This window comes from Oryctolagus cuniculus, chromosome 18 (genome assembly GCF_964237555.1).
Source record: "Oryctolagus cuniculus chromosome 18, mOryCun1.1, whole genome shotgun sequence".
Lineage (NCBI taxonomy): Eukaryota > Metazoa > Chordata > Mammalia > Lagomorpha > Leporidae > Oryctolagus > Oryctolagus cuniculus.
In genome coordinates, this window is record NC_091449.1 from 17,934,201 (window position 1) to 17,951,655 (window position 17,455).

Consider the following 17,455-nt stretch of genomic DNA (forward strand, 5'->3'; position numbering starts at 1 on the left):
GGCTCTGACCTGCTGTCTTTTTGGGTGCCTTAGCAGGAAGCTAAGTAGCCAACGTGGGATGAGAACATCACAAGCAGCAGCTTAACCTCCTGTGCCACAGTGCCCGCCCCTGGGATAAACATTTTAAGATTCTGCCTGTGAATAAGATCATTAGTAGTTGTCTTTATGTGTGGGCTCGTTATACTTTTTTTTTTTTTTTTTTTTTTTTTTTAAGATTTATTTATTTGAAAGAGTTACACAGAGAGAGAAGGAGAGGGGGAGGGTTCACTCCCCAATTGGCCACAATGGCTGGAGCTGTGCCGATCTGAAGCCAGCAGCCAGGAGAGTCTTCTGGGTCTCCCATGCAGGTGCAGGAGCCCAAGGACTTGGGCCATCTTCTGCTATTTTCCCAGGCCATAACAGAGAGCTAGATCGGAAGTGGAGCAGCCGGGACTTGAACCAGCGCCCATATGGGATGCCGGCACTGCAGGTGGCGGCTTAACCCACTACGCCACAGCACCACCCCCCTTATTACACTTCGCACAGTGTCCTACAGTCCATCTGTGTAGTTGGAAATAACAGGATTTCTTTCAATTTTTATTGTTAAATAGCATTTCATTGTGTATAAATATCACATTTTATGAATCCATTCATCTGTTGATGGACATGTAGGGTGATCCCTTATGTTGGCTGTTGTGGATAATGCTACAATCTGTTGTGAATAGTGCAGATTTCTCGTCAACATACTGATTTTGTTTCCTTTGGATATATACCCAGTCGTGAGGTTGCTGGATCATATGGTGGTGTTGTATTTAATTAATTAATTTGTTATTTATTTATTTGAAAGGCAAAGTGACAGCACGAGTGTGTGCTTCCATTTGCTGGTTCACCACCCAAATGGCCCCAATAACCTTGGGTAGGCCAGGACAGCCAGGGGATAGAAATTCCATCCAGTTCTCTCACATGGGTGGCAGGGACCTAAGTACTTGGAATATCCCTTGCTTGGACCTTCCCAGGCACATTAGCAAGAAGCTAGATCTGAAGCAAAGCACCTGAGACTTGAGTTAGCAGATTCATATGGGATACAGGTATTATAGGTGAAGGATTTAGCGGCTGTGTCACACGTTGGCTCCATATATTTATTATTTGTGGAGATCCTTATACTGTTTTCCATAACAGTTGTGCTAATTTACAGTCCCACTGAAAATGTACAAGTAAAGGGTTCCCCTTTACTCTGCATCCTTCCTAACACTTGTTTTCTTTCTTTCTTTCTTTCTTTCTTTCTTTCTTTCTTTCTTTCTTTCTTTCTTTCTTTCTTCCTTCCTTCCTTCCTTCCTTCCTTCCTTCCTTCCTTCCTTCCTTCCTTCCTTTCTTCCTTCCTTTCTTCCTTCCTTTCTTCCTTCCTTTCCTTCCTTTCCTTCCCTCCCTCCCTTCCTTCCTTCCTTCCTTCCTTCCTTCCTTCCTTCCTTCCTTTCTTTCTTTCTTTCTTTCTTTCGCCATTCTAGTGAGTATGTGGTGTTACCTCATTGTAGTTTTTTTTTTTTTTTCTAAAGCTGTATTTATTTATTTGAAAGAGTTACACAGAGAAGAGGCAGAGAGAGAGAGCGAGCGAGCAAGTGAGCAAGCTAGGAACTTCTTCCGGGTCTTCCACACTGGTGCAGGGGCCCAAGGACTTGGGCCATCTTCTACTGCTTTCCCAGGCCATAGCAGAGAGCTGATTCGGAAGTGGAACAGCCGGCTCTTGAACTGGCGCCCATATGGGATGCCGGCGCTTCAGGCCAGGGTGTTAACCTGCTGTGCCACAACGCCGGTCCCTTTATGTTTTCTTGATGAATAGTGATGTTGAGCAATTTGTATGTACCTCTTCATCTTTTGTATGTCTTCTTTTGAGAAATGTTCATTGAGATCCTTTGCCCATATTTTTATTTTTAAAGATTTATTTATTTGAAAGGAAGTGATATGGAGGAGGGTTGGGGGGTTGGAGAGAAAGAAAAAGATAATCTTACATCTGCTGGTTCATTTCTCAAATGGCTGCAGTGGCCAGGGCTGGGCCAGGCTGAAGCCCACGAGCTTCTGGGTCTCCCACATATGTGCAGAGGCCCGAGCACTTGGGCCGTCTTTCACCACTTTCTCAGGTGAGTAAGTAGGCAGCTGGACCAGAAGTAGAGCAGCTGGGACTTGAACCGACGCCCATATGGGGTGTCGATACTTCAGACGGATACTTAAGTTTCTGTGCCACAGTGCCGGCCTTACTTTGCCTATTTTAAATTGAATTATTTGTTTTCTTGCTATTGAGTTGTTTAAGTTCCTTATATACTTTGGACAGTAACTGCTTACCAGATGTATAGTTGGCAAATCCTCTGTCCTGTTAGGTTGTCTTTATTCTGTTGGTTCTTTTCATTATGATTTTTTTTTTTAGATTGGTTTATTTACTTAAAGGCAGACTTGAGGGAGAGAGGGAAGGAGGGAAAGAGATGCCTTCCATTCACTGGTTCACTCCCCAAATGGCCATAACGGCTGGAGCTGTACTAATCCGAAGCCCAAGGATCTGGGCCATCTTTTTTTTTTTTTTTTTTTTTTGACAGGCAGAGTTAGAAAGGTTTTCCTTCTGTTGGTTCACCCCCCAAATGATTGCCACGGCAGGTGCGTGCGCCGATCCGAAGCCAGGAGCCAGGTGCTTCCTCCTGGTCTCCCATGCGGGTGCAGGGCCCAAGCACTTGGGCCATCCTCCACTGCCTTCCCGGGCCACAGCAGAGAGCTGGACTGGAAGAGGAGCAACCGGGACAGAATCCAGCGCCCCAACCGGGACTAGAACTTGGGGTGCCGGCGCTGCAGGCAAAGGATTAGCCTAGTGAGTCGCAGTGCCAGCCCGGCCACCTGCTTTCCCAGAGCTGGAACGAAGTGGAATAGTCAGGACTTAAACCGGTACCCACATGGATGCTGGTAATGCAGGTAGCGGCTTTACCCGCTACAACACCGGCCCTGTAGTTGATTTTTTAATGTGGTGCGAGATTTTTTAATGTGGTCCAGTTTCATTCTTCTGCATGTAGATATCTGGTTATCCCAGCTTTGTTTATTGAAGAGACAGTCTTTTACTGATTGTGTGTTTTTGTCACCTTTGTCAAAAATCAGTTGACCATAAATATATTGGTTTATATCTGGGCTCTCTGTTCTGTGCCTTTGGTTGACTTATTTTGTATAAATACCATGCTGTTTTCATTACTATAGTAGTGTTTAACAATTTTTACTTATTTTTTACTTTATTTGAAAGTTAGAGACTTAAACAGAGACAATTTAACTTGAGACAGAGAGAAAGAGAGAGAGAAAGAGAGAGGTCTTTCATATGGTGGTTCATTACCCAAATGCCCACAACAGTTAGGGCTGGGCAAAACCAAACCCAGGAGCTGGGAACTCAGTCTAGGTCTTCCACATGGGTGGGGGTGGCAGGAACTCAAGTATTGGAGCTGTTACCTGCTACTGCCACCTAGAGTGTGCAGTAGTAGGAAACTGGAATCAGAAACAGAGCCAGGACTCAAACCCCAGCTATAGCCTTTCAGCATATTTTGCAGTCAGGCAGTATGATGCCTGAAGCTTTGTCTTTTATTTTTTTCAAAGATTGATTTATTTACTTGAAAGAGCCACAGAATGAGATCAAGACAGATACCCTCCATCTGCTGGTTCACTCCCCAGATGGCTGGAACAGCCAGGGCTGAGCCAGGCTGAAGCCAGGAGCCAGCAGCCAGCAGCTTCTTCAGGTCTCCTACATGGGTGCAGGGGCCCAAACACTAGGGCCATCTTCCACTGCTTTCCCAGGCCATTAGCAGGAAGCTGGATTGCAAGTGGAGCATCCAGGACATGAGCCTGTGCCCATATGGGATGCCAGCACCACAGGTGGCAGCTTTACCCACTGTTCTGCAATGCTGACCCTCATTTTTAAAAATTAGTTATATATTCACCAATTTGAGACAGAGACAGAAATAGACAAAGAGCTTCTATCTGCTGGTTCACTACCGAAATGTTTGCAATAGCCAGGGCTGGATCAGGATGAAGGTAGGAGTCCCCAACTTTCTCTGGGTCTCCCATGTAGGTAACAGGGACTCGTAAGCTTGAGCCATCACCTGTTGCACATTAGTAGGAAGCTGGACTCAGAAGCAGAGCCAGGACTTGAACCCAGGTACTCTGACATGGGATGTGGGATCCCAAGCAGTGTCTTAATGGTTGCACCAAATGCCCACCCCTGTAGCTTTGTTTTCGTTTTGCTCAAGATCGCTTTGGCAGTTAAGGGTGTTTTGTGGTTCCAGACAAATTTTTTTTTCTATTTCTGTTAAGAATGTCATTAGTATTTTGATATGGATTACAGTGAATGTGTGGATCACTTTGAGTAGTATGGACATTTTAACTCTTCTTCTAATTCACTAACACAGGGCATATCTTCATTTGTGTCTTCATCAATGTTTTTGGTTGTCAGTGTAGAAATTTTTTCACATTTGGTTAAATTTTTCCCTGAATAACTTTGTTTTTTATAGCTATTATTAATAGGATTATTTCTTAATTTCTTTTTCAGATAGTTCACTGTTAGTGAATAAGAATGCTACTGATTTTTACATGTTTATTAAATCCTACAACTTTAGTAAATTCACTTATTAGATATAACAGGTTTTTAGTGGAGTCTTTAGGGTTTTTTTTTTTTTTTTTTTAATTACATGTTTGAGGCCAGCTAAGCTAATCCTCCGACTGTGGCGCCAGCACTTCGGGTTCTAGTCCCGATTGGGGCACCGGTTCTGTTCCGGTTGCCTCTCTTCCAGTCCGGCTCTCTGCTGTGGCCCGGGAGTACAGTGGAGGATGTCCCAAGTGCTTGGGCCCTGCACCCGCCTGGGAGACCAGGAGGAAGCACCTGGCTCCTGGCTTTGGATCGGCGCAGTGTGCCGGCCATAGCAGCTATTTGGGGAGTGAACCAGTGGAAGGAAGACCTTTCTCTCTGTCTCTCTCACTGTCTAACTCTGCCTGTAAAAAGAAAAAAAAAAAATTATATGTTCAAGAGGCAGAGTTATAGAGAGGGAGGACCAGGAGAGAGAGAGAGAGAGAGAAAATCGATTATCTGCAGATTGACTCCTTAAATGACTGTAATAGCTGGGGCTGGGCCAGGCCCCTGTCAGGAGCAGGAACCCCATTCAGGTCTTCTGTGTGGGTGGCAGGGGCCCGAGTGCTTGCACAGTCTTCTGCTTTCCTAGGTGCATTAATCAGAAGCTGGTTCAGAAGTGAGTAGCCGGGACTTAATCTGGTGCAGGTGGCAGCCCAACCCGCTGCACCACAACACCAGCGTTGTCTTTAGTTTTCTGTGTATAAATTATCATTCTCTCTGTGTCAGGAAGGCATCCTTTTCATGGCTGTCTTTACTTCTTTTTGTTGTCTAATTGCTTTCGCTTGGAATTATAGTACTGTGTTGAATAGAAGTGAAAAGAGAGGTCATCCTTGTCTTGTTCCAGATCTTAAAGCAAAAGTTTCCAGTTTTCCCTTGTTGAGTATGATGTTAGTTGTGGGATTGTCAAATGTGGCCTTTTTTGTATTGAGATAGATTTCTTCTGTATCTAATTTTAAGAGTTTTTATTAGGAAAGCATGTTGAATTTTTCCAGTGCTTTTTCTGTATCTGTTGATATGATCACGTGGTTTTTGTCCTTCAGTTCTGTTGATGTGATATATTGCATTTATTGACTTTCATATGTTGAACCATTCTTGTATTCCTAGGATGAATTCCACCTGATCGTGTTGAATTATCTGTTTAATGTGCTATTGAATTCAGTTTTCTATTTTGTTGAGGAATTCTGTATCTATGTCTATCAGGGATTTTGGCCTATAAATTTCTTTTCTTTTATAGTAGTTTCTCTAGCTTTGATAACAGGGTGATGCCTTAAAATGTAGTTGAAGTCTTCCCTCTTCAGTTTTTTGGAAAATTTTAAGAAGAATTGATGTTCATCTTTAAATGTTTGGTAGAATTCAGTGGTGAAGTCAGTTTGTTTTTTTTTTATTGGAGACTTTATTACTGAATCTCATTATTTGTTATTGGTCTGTTTAGATTTTCTATTTCTTTGTAATTCAGTCTAGGTATGTTTTATATATTGAGGGATTTATCCATTTCTTCTTCCAGGTTATACGCTTCGTTGGCATATAGTTGTAGATCATCGTCTCTTAGGATGCTTTATATTTCTGTGCTTTCAGTTATAATGTCTCCATTTAAATTTGTGATTTTATTTATGTGAGTTTTCTTAGTCTAGATAAAGGTTTGTGATTTTGTTTACCTTTTTTTTTTTTTTTTTTTTTGGACAGGCAGAGTGGACAGAGAGAGAGAGACAGAGAGAAAGGTCTTCCTTTGCCATTGGTTCACCCTCCAATGGCTGCCGCGGCTGGCGCACCGCGCTGATCAGATAGCAGGAGCCAGGTGCTTATCCTGGTCTCCCATGGGCTCCACTGCACTCCCTGGCCACAGCAGAGAGCTGGCCTGGAAGAGGGGCAACTGGGACTAGAACCCGGTGTGCCGACGCCGCAAGGCGGAGGATTAGCCTAGTGAGCCGTGGCACCGGCCAATAAATAAATCTTAAAAAAAAAAAAAAAGTTACACAGAGGAGAGGAGAGGCAGAGAGACAGAGAGAGAGAGAGAGAGAGAGACAGAGAGAGGTCTTCCATCCACTGGTTCACTCACCAGATGGATGCAACGGCCAGAGCTGCGCTGATCCGAAGCCAGGAGTCAGGATCTTCTTCCGGGTGTCCCACGTGGGTGCAGGGGCCCAAGGACTCAGGTCCTCCACGGTTTCCCAGGCCATAGCAGAGAGCTGGATCGGAAGTGGAACAGCTAGGTCTCCCTCTGGCACCCATATGAGATGTTAACCTGCTGTGCTGCAGCACCGGCCCCTCCTGCTTACTTCTTAAAGTTCTTGTCCATTAAATTGATTTGCAGCCCCCTTGCTGGTACCTGTATGCGCATATCCATCTGGCAGGTTATTTCCCTTACTTGCTTGAGCGTCACTTTATAATTATGTGTGAAGCTCTTAGAACGGTTCCTAGTATTTCGTAAGTACTTAATAAACCTTAGCTATTTGTTGCTATGTGGTGATTCTGAGCAATTCTCCACCGGTCTTTTATAGATCAGAAAAAGTGAGGGCTGGTGCTGTGGTGTAGCAGGTAGGGCTGACGCCTGCGTTACCATCATCCTGTATGGGCACCAGTTCGAGTACCAGCTGTTCTGCTTCCAATCCAGCTCTCTGCTGTGGCCTGGGAAAGCAGTGGAGGATGGCCCAAGTCCTTGGGCCCCTGCACCCACGTGGGAGACCTGGAGGAGGCTCCTGGCTCCTGGCTTCAGATCAGCTCTGGCTGTTGTGGCCAACTGAGGAGTGAACCAGTGGTTGGAAGACCTCTTTCTCTCTCTCCCCCCTCTGCCTCTCTGTAATTCTGCCTTTCAAGTAAATAAATACAACTTAAAATGAAGAGGAGGGGGGAGGAGGGGAGGGGAGGGGAGGGGAAGGGAGTTAAAGAATGTTGTGGTTTGAGAGGTCCTGATTAGGAATCTGGAGTGGTGGGTTGTCTTGGCTGGGGAAAGAGCAGTGCAGCGTATTATAATGGCAGGGGCTGCCAGTTAGAATCTTTGTGGCTTTTTAGTCTTTGTGTTTTGGAAGTTCAGGGAAAATCCCAGGAGCTCAAAGGAGGCTCTGTTGGGATGGTATGGCCTTTTTTCAGCCCTGTGAAGCTGTACTAGAGGGAAGAGAAGAAGACAAGTCTGCTCAGTTCAGTGTCAAGACAAATTTGAGCAATCCAGTGTCAGGGCCACATCCACATAGCCAGATGGAGATCTGGTCAGAAATCCTCCTGCAGGTGTATCTGGGCTTCTATGCCAAGTCCGTCATTGCTCAGCTGGATTTCGTCAGGACTTGGATTTCTGTGCTATATATGCCTAGAGTTTAAGTATGAGTTAGATATGCATATAGTGATGAGGGAAGCAGGAGTGGAAAAGAAAAGTGACTTTATTAATGTGAGTCGGTTTGGGAGCTCTGGTGTACCTCTGGTTTTATGGCTTCTTTTTCTTCTTCCAGTTCTGGCTTGTCTGGACTCTGCGGTTTCCTAAGAGAAATCTCGAAAAGGACTGAACAGTTCTTGCAGTTCTGAAACCATGGCCCATGTAAGTTAATGTTTCTATCTGCATTTTGAAATATTGTCATTTAGATCATATATACATATTTATTCCCTGAAGCTTCCTGTTTTGCACATTGCCATCCAAGAACCTGCTGTAGTTCCTCTCATTCTGGAGCACTGAGGACTGAGAGGCCAGTATTGGCTCTTTCTGCCCTTTCCTTCCTCCATTAATGTTGAACATCGCCTCTGCAAAGTCTTCTGTTGAGAGCAGAATTGAAATGCCTGTGAAAAAATGCATGTATTCTCTTCAGAGTGTCCCACTGGTTACCATTTTCCAATGGGACAACTTTTGATTGTAGTATTTAAACTTGGGGCAGGTGTTTGGCTCAGCTGTTAAGATGCCACGTGAGGGGCCAGTGCTGTTGTGTAGCAGGAAAAACCACTGCCTTCGGTGCCGGCATCCCATATGGGCGCTGGATCAAGACCCAGCTGCTCTACTTCCATTCCAGCTCTCTGCTATGGCCTGGGAAAGCAGTGGAAGATGGTCCAAGTCTTTGGGCCCCTGTACCTGCGTGGGAGATCCGGAAGAAGCCCTTGGCTTCAGATCGGCGCAGCTCCGACCACTGCAGCCAATTGGGGAGTGAACCATCGGATGGAAGACTTTCTCTCTCTCTCTCTCTCTGCCTCTCTCTGTGTAACTCTGACTTTCAAATAAATAAATACATCTTTTTTAAAAAAGAAAAAGATGCCATGTGGGTTGCCTGTGTCCCATACGGAGTACCTGGGTTCAAGTCCTGGCTCCTGTCCTGATTCCAGCCTCCTGCTAATGTGAACCCTGGGAGGCAGCAGGTGATTGCTCTAATAGTTGGGTCTCTGCTACCTACATGGGAGACTGAGATTGAATTCCAGGCTACTGACTTCTGCCTAGCCCAGCCCTCAGTGCTGTGGGCTAGGGAGTGAACCAGCAGGTAGAAAACCTGTCTCTGCTTCCTCTTTTTGCCTTTCAAATAAAATTAAATAAAAATAAATAAAATGTTAAAAACACCCACAAAAAGCATATTTCTTTCAATACAGTGATTTTTGGTCTAGTGGTTTTTTTTTTTTTGAAAGATTTATTCACTTGAAAGGCAGAGTTAGAGATCTTCCCTCCACTGATTCACTCCTCAAATGGCTGCAACAGCTGGAACTAGGCCAGTCTGAATCCAGGAGTCAGGAGCTGCTTCTGGGTCTCCTGCACAGGTGACAGGGGCCCAAGTACTTGGGTCATCTTCTGCTTTCTCAGGTGCACTAGCAGGGAGCTAGTTCTAAATGGAGCAGCAGGGACTTGAACCAGTGCCCATATGGGATGCCAGCACCACAGGCCATTGCTTTACCTGTTACACCACAGTGCCATCCCCAGTCTAGTTTTATATAGGAAATATTTATGTCCTTACTACATGTGTGACATTTTTAGAAACTCTTTTGAATGCTGTATTAAGATGTGTTATTTATGGGGTCGGTGCTGTGGCGCAGTGGGTTATCGCCCTGGCCTGAAGCTCTCCTCTCCCTGGCATCCTACAGGATGTCTAGTCTGTTTGTCAGCAGAACCATTCATACCTGTCCTGGTTTCAACCAGGAGGAAGTGAGTTTCGTCTCCTTTTTCACCTATGAAATTACTCAAGCAAACCAATTGCATCCAATAGGAACCTCACCTTCTTATTAATACAAAGCTTGCGTTCTTTAGCCCCTTGTTGTTCACTCTGTTTCTGAGTGCAACTCTGTGTGGTCCTGCATAATGTGAAATGTTTTTTATTTTTTGGAGAGATTTTGATTCTTTTTTTTTTATGACCATTAAAGGGAAAGAGGGTAGAAGATCTTATATTAAGAATTTATGAGCCGGCGTCTCGGCTCAATAGGCTAATCCTCTGCCTGTGGCGCCGGCACACCAGGTTCTAGCCCCGGTCGGGGTGCCGGATTCTGTCCCGGTTGCCCCTCTTCCAGGCCAGCTCTCTGCTGTGGCCCGGGAGTGCAGTGGAGGATGGCCCAAGTGCTTGGGCCCTGCACCCGCAGGGGAGACCAGGATAAGCACCTGGCTCCTGGCTTCGGATCAGTGCGGTGCGCCGGCCGCGGCGGCCATTGGAGGGTGAACCAACGGCAAAGGAAGACCTTTCTCTCTGTCTCTCTCACTGTCTAACTCTGCCTGTAAAAAAAAAAAAAAAGAATTTATGACAGATTGGGCAAGTGTTTGGCAAATAATTAAGATGCCACTTGAGATTCCCATGTGCCATATTGGAATGGCTTGGTACATGTCCTGGTTCCATTTCTGCTGATGCTTATCCTGAATTCCAGATTCCTGCTGATGCTTATCCTGGGAGGCAGCAGATGATAACTAGAGTATCCGGGTCTGTCACATTCATGTAAGAGACTAAATTGAGTTCTGGATCTAGCCCCGCCTGTTGCAGGCATTTGGGAAATGAACCAGCAAATGGAAGCTAAATAAAAGAATTTATGATGTAGCCACATAATATGAAGTTTTTTTAAAATTTTTTTTTAAAAAGATTTATTTGAAAGGCAGAGTTAGAGAGAAAGAGAGGCAGAGAGAGGGAGGGAGGGAGGGAGGTCTTTCATCTGCTGGTTCACTACCCAATTGGCTGCAACGGCGGAGCTGTGCCGATCCAAAGCCAAGAGCCAAGTGCTTCTTCTGGGGCTCCCACGTGGGTGCAGGGCCCTAGGGCTTGGGTCATCTTCTGCTTTCCCAGGCCATGGCAGAGTGGAAGCCGAGACTCAAACTGGCACCCATGTGGGATGCTGGCACTGCAGGCGTTGGCTTTTCCCGCTACACCACAGTGCCAACCTCAGATATCTTATTTTTAAAAAGATTTATTTTACTTATTTGGAAGAGTTATAGAGAGAGGTAGAGAGAGAGAGAGAGGTCTTACATCTGCTGTTTCACTCCCCAAATGGCTACAATGACCAGAGATGAACTGATCCAAAACTGGGAGCCAGGAGCTTTTTCTGGGTCTCCCATGTGGGTACAGGGGCCCAAGTACTCAGGCCGTCTTCTGCTTTCCCAGGTACACCAGCAAGGAGCTGGATTGGAAGTGGAGCAACTGAGACTCAAACCAGCACTCATATGGGATGCTGGTGCTGCAGGCCAGGCTTTAACCTGCTGAGCCACAGTGCTGGCCCCAATATGAAGATATCTTATTTGCACTGTTTCATTTCACTGGAATTCTTTTGGTTATTTTATTCATTTCTAGATATGTTTGAATAAAAGTTTAATCTTCTCTGCACCACAGGCCTATTCAAGCACATGTAGGCAGCCTGCTTCAGAGTTATTAATTTTCTTACTGTCCCCTACTTATGTTATATATTTTCAGCCCTATACTATTTGCATGCTTGTGACCCATTCTCTGCAATGCAATCCTCAGTCCCTCTCTTCCCATTTTAAAAATATTTAATTTATTTTCCCAAGTAATACAGAGTTCATTTTTTAGGGACCAGTGACGTTCAGGGATGTGGCCATAGACTTCTCACAAGAAGAATGGGAATTCCTGGACTCTGCTCAGAGGGACTTATATAGGGATGTAATGTGGGAGAACTACAGCAACTTCATCTCCCTGGGTAAGATTTGTCTTAAGCGATACTAGCTTTCTCTGTCAGTTTCAGGACTATATTTTGAAAACTAGGTAAATTTTTACTCTGTGTTTCCTAACTATCTGTTTAAACTTTGGTTGGAAATAAGCATCTCCATTTAACACCTAATCTTCCCCATCTAGGGGGTCTTAGATAGTTTCTCCAGGGGTCTTTGATTCCTGGTCTCCTCAGTATCTGAGTTGCTGTTTGAGTATGGCAGAAGCATTGTCCAAGAAACTAGATTGCATATTGTGTTTGAGCTCAAAGTTGGCATAGATACTTCATTCCTTTTGAATCCACCTGAAAGGGAAATACCTAGACATGGGGTTTCTGAGCTTCTTCAGCAACAGTCAGGGGAGGAGTAGGCATTCAGCATAGCGGTTAGGATGCCTCTGACCCACATCTTGAGTTCCCAGGTTGGGCTTCTGACGTCAGCTTCCCACCTTTGGAGACAGCAGTGATGGCTCAAGCAGTTGGGGTTCTGCTACCCATGTAGGCAACCTGGATTGAGTTCCTGGCCCCAGCCCAGCCCTAACTATTCTTTTTTTTTTTTTCCCCTCATTTATTTATTTGACAGGTAGATTTACAGATAGTGAGAGAGAGAGGGACAGAGAGAAAGGTCTTCCATCCGATGGTTCATTCCCCAAATGGTCGAAACGACCAGAGTTATGCCAATCTGGAGCCAGGAGCCAGGAGCTTCCTCCTGGTCTCCCATGCGGATACAGGGGCCCAAGCACTTGGTCCATCCACTGCTTTCCCAGGCCACAACAGAGAGCTGGACTGGAAGAGGAACAGCCGGGACTAGAACCAGGTGCCCATATGGGATGCCGGTGCCACAGGCGGAGGATTAACTTGGTGTGCCATGGCACCGGCCCCCAGCCCTAACTATTCTAGGTATTTTGAGAGTGAACCAATGGATGGGAGCTGTCTCTGTAAAGTAAAATTACATTAAAAGAAAAAAAAAAAATCAGGACCGGTGCTGTGACGCAGCGGGTTAATGCCCTGGCCTGAAGCACTGGCATCCCATATAGGGGCTGGTTCGAGACCCAGCTGCTCCACTTCCAGTCCAGCTGTCTGCTATGGCCTGGGAAAGCAGTGGAAGATAGCCCGAGTCCTTGGGCCCCTGCACCCGCATGGGATACCTAGAAGAAGCTCTTGGCTCCTGGCTTCGGATTGGCACAGCTCCGGCTGTTGCAGCCAATTGGAGAGTGAACTAGCGATTGGAAAATCTCTCTCTCTCTCTCTCTCTCTCTCTCTGCCTCTTTTCTCTCTATATAACTCTTTCAAATAAATAAATAAATAAATCTTTTAAAAAAAATCAAGTGAATCTATGGAATATACATAGTGTGGGATGGTTCCACAAAGTTTATTTACAACTTATGTGAACACATTCTGTTTCCTGTAGTAGACATACTCAGTTCTGCTTGTGGTTGACACTTAAACTCTAAGAATTTTACATTTAACATTGAATGAATATCCTAGAAAGGACCTGAGAATGTCTTTCAAAACCTATTATCCTTTCCAAAAATTGGTGACAGTAAAACTAACACATATTATTAAAAATAACACACACATTATGTGTATATAAACATATAATTATATACATTTGTGCTTAAACACTGTTCTAAGCATTGTACATTATTAGTTAATCCTCACAACAACTCTATGAGGAAGATACTTTTACTGTCCTCATTTCAGATTAGAATACTTAGGCCCTAAGGTTCAGAATTTACTTACGTAGCATGGCAGCAGAGGCAGGATTTGAAGCCAGACGATCTGAAACAGACTCTGTGTTCTCAACCACTACACAATATTGCCTCTCAGCAGAACCTCTGAGTTAACTTAGGTTAAGGCCTGTTGTTAAATACCTAGTGTTTATCCTTGTGGTCTTGAGGTTGCCCTGATACAAGCATTCTCCACTTCCCTTTGCATTTCTTTGCTCTCAGGCTTTATAATATGTTCCATTTTGACCTTTAGTGAACTATAAAATCTGAATCCAAGGTCATCTAGGTTTATAATTTTGTGTCACATTTTTCTTTTCAGCAGGACCTTCCATTTCTAATCCAAACTTGGTTACTTTATTGGATGACGAAGGAAAGGAACCTGGGATGGTTGTGAGGGAAGGGACAAGAAAATACTGCCATGGTGAGTAAGAGCTGAGCAAGCAATGGGGAAATCATTCCTGCAGATAACAGCTGAGCTGGCTACGATGGAGGCGTTCCCTAGAAGTACTACTGGGTATCTCTCTTCAAAAGCCCAAGGCCTGTAGAGGAAAATGGTGAGACCTGAAGCAAAGCAAAATCTTTTAAGTCCGGACTGACAAGGGAACTTCCTGTTGACTTCTAGCATGACACTCAGTGTCTTGTCTCTCCTGTTTCTCTCCCAATTCACAGAGAGGAACAGTTTTCTACAGAAGACAAAACTGATGACAAATATAAGAGCAGAAATAAGCAAAGAAAAAAGAAGTAGGGGAAAGTAATAAAGCTAAAAGTGAAAAAGATCAACCAAGGTGGTAATACGTAGGTAGATTAATCAAGGAAAAAATGGAACATAAATTGCTAATACCAGGAATGAAGGAAGCTTTTTCCTTCATGTTCTGTAGCCATTCAAAACAGTGGAGATGTGTGTTTGGCACAGCAGTTAAGGCTTCACTTAAGATGCCTGCCTCCCATATCTCAGTACCTGGCTTTGAGTCCTGGCTGTGCTTGCAGCTCCAGCTGATGTACACCAGGAGAGAAAGCAGGTGCTGGCTGCATAGCCACATGAGAGATCTAGATTGAATTCCAGGCTCCTGGTTTCAGTCTGGCTCAGGCTTGGCTGTTGCAGGCGTTTGGGAAGTGAACTAGGAGATGGAAGATCTTTATCTCTGTCTCTCTGCCTTTCAAATAAAATGAAAAAAAAAAAAAAAAAAGTTAATAAGAATGCTACAGATAACTTTGTGCCAGTAAACTTGACAAATGAAATGGAAAAATTCCTTGACAAAATTCAGTGTACCCAAACTGACATAATCAGAAATATTCCCAGCTCTGCCTCATGGGTGATAACGTTGAACTTCATCTCCCTGGGTAAGACTTGTCTTAAGTGGTACTAGCTTTCTCTGTCAATTTCAGGACCCATAAGGATTGACATATTTTTATGACTAGACTTTTAAAATACTTTTAAAGTCTAGTTCATTAATATAATTTACGTACATTGTAATTTACCTTGTTTAGTGGCTAGTTGTAGTAATTTTAACAAATGTGAGTCTTGTTAACTACCACCAAAATAAATTTTTTTTTTAATTTAATTTTTTTTTTTTTGACAGACAGAGTGGACAGTGAGAGAGAGAGACAGAGAGAAAGGTCTTCCTTTTGCCGTTGGTTCACCCTCCAATGGCCGCTGCGGCCGGCGTGCTGCGGCCGGCGCACCACGCTGATCCGATGGCAGGAGCCAGGAGCCATGTGCTTTTCCTGGTCTCCCATGGGGTGCAGGGCCCAAGCACCTGGGCCATCCTCCACTGCACTCCCTGGCCACAGCAGAGAGCTGGCCTGGAAGAGGGGCAACTGGGACAGAATCCGGCGCCCCAACCGGGACTAGAACCCGGTGTGCCGGCGCCGCTAGGCGGAGGATTAGCCTAGTGAGCCGCGGCGCCGGCCACCAAAATAAAATTTTAGAAAAATTCCAAAGTCTTCCCTTGCTCCTGGTGTTTCCTAAGTTAAATTTATCTTTTGGACTCAGAAATGTATTTTTAAAAAATATTTTAATATTATATTTTACTTATTTGAAAGGCAAAGTTACTCAGAGGGACACACACACACACACACACACACACTGAGAGAAATAGTAATCTTTCATCGCTGGTTCACTTCCCAAATGGCTACAACGGTCAGGGCTTGGGCAGGCCGAAGCCAGGAGCCTGGAACAGCCAGGTCTCCCATGTGCATGCAGGGGCTCAAGTACTTGCGCCATGTACTACTGCCCTCTCAGGTTCATTAGCAGAGAGCTGGATTGGAAGTGGAGCAACTGGGACTTGAACCAGCATTCAAAAGGCAGTTCTGCCCATGGTAGGCAGTGGTATAACGTGCTATACTATAATGCCAGTCCTAGGAAATGTATTTTTTGTTATGTTAAGGAAGTAGCTATACCTGTTTCTTAAAGTGCTTTTTCTTTTTGTTAAAGGAATGAATTCTGAATTTTGTCAGATTCCTTTCTGATGTCTATAGAAATGATCATATGGTTTTTTGACTTTGGAACTGTTAATATTATCATTTTAGTGTCATAAAAATTATTTATTTGAGGCCGGTGCCGCAGCTCACTAGGCTAATCCTCAGCCTTGCGGCACCGGCACACCGGGTTCTAGTCCCAGTCGGGGTGCCGGATTCTGTCCCGGTTGCCCCTCTTCCAGGCCAGCTCTCTGCTGTGGCCCGGGAGTGCAGTGGAGGATGGCCCAAGTGCTTGGGCCCTGCACCCCATGGGAGACTAGGATAAGTACCTGGCTCCTGCCATCGGATCAGCGCGGTGCGCTGGCCGCAGCGCGCTGGCCACGGCGGCCATTGGAGGGTGAACCAATGGCAAAGGAAGACCTTTCTCTCTGTCTGTCTCTCTCACTGTCCACTCTGCCTGTCAAAAAAAAAAAAAATTATTTATTTGAAAGTTGGAGTTGGGGACCAGCACCATGGCATAGTAGGTTAAGCCTCTGCCTGTGGTGCCGGCATCCCATGTGGGCACTGGTTCAAGTCCTGGCTATTGCACTTCTGGTGACCTGGGAAAGCAGCAGAGGATGGCCCAAGTGCTCGGGCCCCTGTACCCATGTGGGAGACCTGGAAGAATCTCCTGGCTCCTGGCCTCAGATCAGCCCAGTTTTGGCTGCTGTGGCCATTTGGGGAGTGAACCAGTGGATTGAAGACCCTTTTTCTCTGTAACTCTACCTCTCAAATAAATAAAAAAGTCTTTAAAAATAAAGTCAGTGTTATGGAAAGTGGGAGTGAGAGATCGTCCATCCTCTAGTTCACTCCCCAAATGGCCCCAATGACCAGGGCTGGGCCAGGTGGAAGCCAGGAGCCAGGAACTCATCCCAGTGTCCCAAGTGAGTGACAGAGGCCCCAATACTTCAGCCATCTTCCACTGCTTTTCTCAGGCCATTAGCAGGGACCTGGATCAGAAGTAGAGCTGCTGGGACATGAACATGCACTCACATGGGATGCCGGGGTTGCAGGCAATGACTTTACCCACTATGCCACAACAACGGTCCCTCCATTTTTTTTTTCCAGGCAGAGTTGGACAGAGTTATAGACAGTGAGAGACAGAAAGGTCTTCCTTCTGTTGGTTCACTCCCCTAATGGCCGCTACGGCCGGCGTTGCGCCGATCCGAAGCCAGGAGCCGGGTACTTCCTCCCGATCTCCCATGCGGGTGAAGAGACCCAAGGACTTGGGCTATACTTCACTGCCCTCCTGGGCCACAGCAGAGAGCTGGACTGGAAGAGGAGCAACCGGTTCTAGAACCCGGGGTACCGGAGCCGCAGGCAGAGGATTAGCTAAGTGAGCCTTGGTGCTGGGCAGTCTCTCCATTTTTATACTTACTTAAAAATAAATGCTTTTTTTTTTTCTTTTTAAAAATATTCTGAGGGGCCAGCACTGTGGCTCACTAGGTTAATCCTCTGCCTGTGGCGCTGGCATCCCATATGGGCGCCAGTTCTAGTCTCGGCTGCTCCTCTTCTAGTCCAGCTCTCTGCTGTGGCCCGGGAGGGCAGTGGAGGATGG

General features: G+C 45.4%; 1 protein-coding gene across 17 annotated transcripts in view; it reads left to right on the forward strand.

Moving 5' to 3' along the window:
* The window catches only part of ZFP14 (ZFP14 zinc finger protein), a 29,942-nt gene that overhangs the window by 4,769 nt on the left and 7,718 nt on the right, over positions 1-17,455 (forward strand). For 10 of the 17 annotated variants that reach the window (XR_011383949.1, XR_007919985.2, XR_007919986.2 and 7 more), the window contains exons 2-4: positions 8,062-8,147; positions 11,578-11,704; positions 13,760-13,861. Coding sequence is in view for 6 of the 17 variants with exons in the window: in XM_017342420.3 (XP_017197909.1) it covers positions 8,139-8,147; positions 11,578-11,704; positions 13,760-13,861 (238 nt within the window). In the remaining 11 variants the exon portion in view is untranslated. The remainder of the gene's footprint in view (positions 1-8,061; positions 8,148-11,577; positions 11,705-13,759; positions 13,862-17,455) is intronic. The other 7 variants (XR_011383954.1, XR_011383955.1, XM_017342421.3 and 4 more) reach the window with 2 other exon arrangements.